Source organism: Fusarium subglutinans (assembly GCF_013396075.1).
Source record: "Fusarium subglutinans strain NRRL 66333 chromosome Unknown NRRL66333_c0000022, whole genome shotgun sequence".
Taxonomy (NCBI): domain Eukaryota; kingdom Fungi; phylum Ascomycota; class Sordariomycetes; order Hypocreales; family Nectriaceae; genus Fusarium; species Fusarium subglutinans.
Genome location: NW_023502085.1, coordinates 1 through 4408, shown reverse-complemented (window position 1 = coordinate 4408; position 4408 = coordinate 1). Strand labels below are relative to the sequence as shown.

Here is a 4408-nt window from a genome sequence, read left to right as displayed (position 1 = left end):
AAAAAAAAAGGAGATCAATCGTATCATTTGTATAGGAACAGCCCGATGCGGGGGTCGAACCCGCAACCTTGAGATGGTGTACTCATTTAAGAGTCTCACGCTCTACCGATTGAGCTAACCGGGCCTCAAACGAGGCTTGCTTGTTGTTGGGGTGCAACTCAAACTTGGAAATAAAGTGACGTTTCAATTTGAGGTATACATTTGGGGATGTCATCCTCGTGTAACACAATTCGCAAGACAGACCGGACCGTCCCATTAGGTCGTAAGACTTCAACTCAACTAAGCTGTATGCTTGGCGTGGTTTCCTAGGCTTTGCGGCGTTACCAAATGCCGGTAGATATACTGAACCATTTGCCCTAGTGTGTGCTTGGAGTCTGTGTTCTTTACTCAACGGACATGGATCTAAGATGTATCGGTACTTCATAACAGGCAAAGTGTAATGAATTGGGCATATCTCCCTACCTAGCTAATGTCAGATCAGACCGCCGTAACCTCATCCCTTCCGCGCCACTTTTGCTGGCCCTTAAACGATCCATCGCCCTGTTATTTACCCCATGCTATCCCAGACAGAAGAGATACCCAACATGAAAAACAAGAGATGAAAAGTTACCACATTTTAATGCGGACGCATTAACCCTTCTCATCACCCAAGTCATTCTGGGCCTACTGATCCAGGATGATGCCACCAGCTGGAAGGTCGGGGAGAACTCGTCCCGAAAGATGATTGCGATAGTGACCGGGTTGCGCCGACCACGCATTCAACGGCAATGTATATGCCTCTTGCACAACGCTTCGATGCTGGTCGTTTAAGCTCATCATAGTGAGAGCCCATATAGCCAAGTTCACCGTCAATGTCGCTTGGCCAGATGCACTTGTCGAAATCGGTTGCCATTTTGCCGCAGGTTTTCCTTGTTTAGTGGTGTAAAAGCACACAACTACGACCTCCTTTTCGCTCAGTACGAAGCCGTACCGGGTCTGTGCTTCTACTGCATGTCTTGCAAGTTGCTCGATTGGCTCCTTGCATCGGGGTGTTTGGTTGTTGAGTTTTTCCGAGCTCCACGCCTTCGAGAGGCGCAAAGTGCCAGTGACGAAATAGATGCGGTGATCTTGGCCGGCGAAGAATGTCCAGTTTGGCTGACTTCCTTTCTTGGGGATGAGCGGAGCGTCTCGTCCACTGCGAATTGTGTCCGGGCAGCTTAGACTCCTTTGGAGAATACCGGCGCCTTCACAGACGAGGGGAACACAAATTGAGTCCAGCCAGTTATAAGCAGCTTTCTTTAGCTCGGTCAGGTTGCGTGCTTCTTCCTCGACCTCTGCATTCTCAAGTTTAACTTTCTCCGAGCTTGAGCTGCGTCGGGAAAGAATGTGGCCATAGGCACTGATGATATTATGGAAGGTGAAATCAACCCATCGGGTGATGTCGAGTGGTTCAATGGGAATACCTCTGGTAACGTGGCAGTTTGATGCCCCATGTGCGATTTTGATAGTCGGATTCTCCATTGAGAGCAGCGCATGGAGGGTCGGCCCATCCATGTTCTGATCTGTGTGAGTAAATCACTCTCTTTGAAGTACCTGTTGATCTGGGCCTCACTGAGGAGGAGTAAGACGTTGCTGTAAAAGGGCTTTGCTGTAAAAGGGCTCAGAACTAATGAGTGTTGGTACGTGGAGGAGATGCAGAAAGAGACTTCAACGGTTAAGCAGAATGGACAAGAGTTTCTTAAATACTTCTAGGATCTCTCATAGTCTTATTCACTCATCATCTTAGGTAAATTCTCAACATCCATACACGTCACTTGTTGAAATGTGGTAAACCAGTATGTCAAACAACCCTCCGTGCCGATTTGCCAGGCATATTGCCCAAGCTACCTAGTCTAGAGTGGTAGCCTACTCATTAGCGCCGCCGTTTATGATACGTCGGATTTGTTAGATTGGCCAGGTCGCCAACAGCTTTCCTTTGCTATTCGTTAACATCCGTCTCTTGGGTGCAACTCGCCTATAGATAGATACCAGCCTAGGTAGTTCCCTAACTTCGGTGCCTATGCAGTGGAAACACGCCTTATCTCCTCTTCTTCCAGGACTAGAGTGAGGATGATTGTCTCGAGCTTTCACATGACTAACAACAGCTAACAAAGGCCTATTCCCGCTTGCTCAACGTGCCACATATTCTGGTTTACCTTGTAGCAATAGCTTTCTTTCCTAGTGCTACAGCTTCGGAGGGTACGTGCAGCCAAGCAAACAGCATTCAAGGGTCACTCCATACCCTTGTGTGACAAGGTGGCGAAACGGGACGTGGTGGCACCCCAGAAGCACAGCCGTTTGCAATATCACTATTACAAACTGAAAGAATTATTGCTGTGGCGTCTTAGTTTGACCATTTGCAACAGGGGACAAGTCTTCCGATCTGCTTAGCACTCAACAAACAGATAGTACTAATGACCTGTTCTCTCAGTGACTGCGGCCGCTTCAGCCGCCTTTGAATAATGAATTTGATGTCAGACTGGCTCTTTGTTTGTAATTTCTATTTCACAAGCCGTCTATTTCTGTTTACTGACCTTGCTTGGGCCATGCTAGCACAACCCTTATGCCACTCTTTTTCTTTCAGTTTCTTTTCCTTTGAACTTTTTGTTCTTTGACGGCCTTCTTTTTGTCACAACTCACCCGCCTCTTTGCCTTTTTGATTTTCTACACCAAAAGCTTTCATATATTTTGTACTCCTCTTCCTTTCTGGAGCTTCGCCTTTTCAACTTCTCTCGGGTGAATTAAAATCTCGCCGCACAGCCCTACTAATATTGTTTGCCCCCCTACCCCTACCCAACTTCCAAGGACCGCCAGAATTACAAAGTGGTTAACCATGCCTCCTCAGGCTCCTCAGGCTCCTCTCAAGCCTTTACCTGACTTCGAAGGCCCAAAGCTCGAGCCCTTCCAGCATAATCTCGAGGCGGATGACGTGGAATTTCTCAAGATCCTAGAGTGCGACCGCAATGCGCATAGTAAGATTATCAAGACAAGAATCGGAGACAAGATCTACTGTATCAAATTCGTAAGTCAACGCGATTGTAGTGGTCTCGACTACTAGGGTACCACGCAGAACTTAGCACGAGATGCTAACAGTATTGTAGTTCATTTGGGAGGAGCCCCCGATCAATCCTCCATACACATCAGAGTATAGCTATGGTGAGGAAGAACGAAGCGCATATCGATGCTGTGACGGATTCGACGTTCATTTTACACCTTTCGAAAACGAGTGCCGAGCTTTTGGCAGACTGAAAGAAGTCGGTCGCGAGGATCTCGCAGTCAAAGTCCATGGCTACATCACCATGGACCTCAACGACACCATTGCCCGGAAGCTACAGGCTGCAAAGTCTAAGATGATTCTTCCCTATGAAAAACTGGATTGGTTTCTCGGAATGGACGACGGCCCTGCCATGGGCATCGTCAAAGACTGGGTGGACGGGGTGGAATACGATGACCCGCGTTACGATGATATATATCAAAGGGTGGCCCAAGCCCGCCATTTCCCTCGTATGCTCGAGGGACTCCACGACCTCCACAAACACGGGATAGTTGTCAGGGACCTAGCTGAGTGCCAGTATGTCAACGGCACGCTGGTGGATTTGAGCCTTGCATCCACTGTCCCCCATCCGTTTGGCCCAGACCCAGATCCATTGGGCTCGGGAAAGTTCTGGCAGCCACGCTGGACGTTCCAGAGCTTGGCCGCTTGGGATTTATATTGCTTTCAGACCGAGGTCATCAAAACTTGGCATGAAGACTTGGGGATATTCCTGAAGATCAAGCCAAGAACCAAGGGCCTGGTAAGGACTTGCTGGACCACAGCCTACCGTATCCCCGACGACCAGAAGACACTCAGACCTCGCCTTCGACGGCCCCCGGATGAGGAGCAGCGTCCATACTTACCCATACTGAACCAATGGGAAGAGAAGCTTTGCATGACACAGGCTCCCCGACATGACCCGCTTGACTATGCCAAACATACTCCGGTTGTCAATACTGTCAAGAAGCGGGTGACAAGTACAGCAAAAGGTCGAGGTGGCAAGAAAAGCGTGGCAACGGGGAAGCAGGTGAAAGGCAACAGGGTCAACAAGCCAAAGGCTCCAAGCTGCAGATATAATCTTCGTAGCCACACAGTCAAGAAGTGAGGGTTGGACTGTACCAACCAATACCTAGGCTGTTGAGCTGTAAATAGCATATCCCTCTCTAATTGGTCAGATTGAACCCACTGCGCATTTTCCTTAGCTAGAAAAGGTTAACCTGACCGCTACCTTAGATTAAAGAAAATAAGGCTCTTTTAATTAATACTAAATTACTTATTATAACTAATTTATACTTTATATAATAGTTATAAGCCTAGATAGAAAGTAATTCCTAGTAACTTTTACTATATAAGCTA

At 47.8% G+C, this 4408-nt stretch overlaps 2 protein-coding genes across 2 annotated transcripts; one reads left to right on the top strand and one right to left on the bottom strand.

The window, feature by feature from the left end:
* Positions 1-663: 663 nt before the first annotated feature.
* Positions 664-1533, bottom strand: FSUBG_2519 (uncharacterized protein; the record flags this gene model as incomplete). The annotated part of the gene is made up of 1 exon (XM_036680300.1): positions 664-1533. The coding sequence occupies one exon, from the start codon at positions 1531-1533 to the stop codon at positions 664-666; it is 870 nt and encodes a 289-aa protein (XP_036541954.1).
* Positions 1534-2851: 1318 nt separating this feature from the next.
* Positions 2852-4157, top strand: FSUBG_2518 (uncharacterized protein; the record flags this gene model as incomplete). The annotated part of the gene is made up of 2 exons (XM_036680299.1): positions 2852-3040; positions 3120-4157. 2 exons carry the CDS (start codon positions 2852-2854, stop codon positions 4155-4157), a joined length of 1227 nt encoding a protein of 408 aa, XP_036541953.1.
* Positions 4158-4408: the final 251 nt, after the last annotated feature.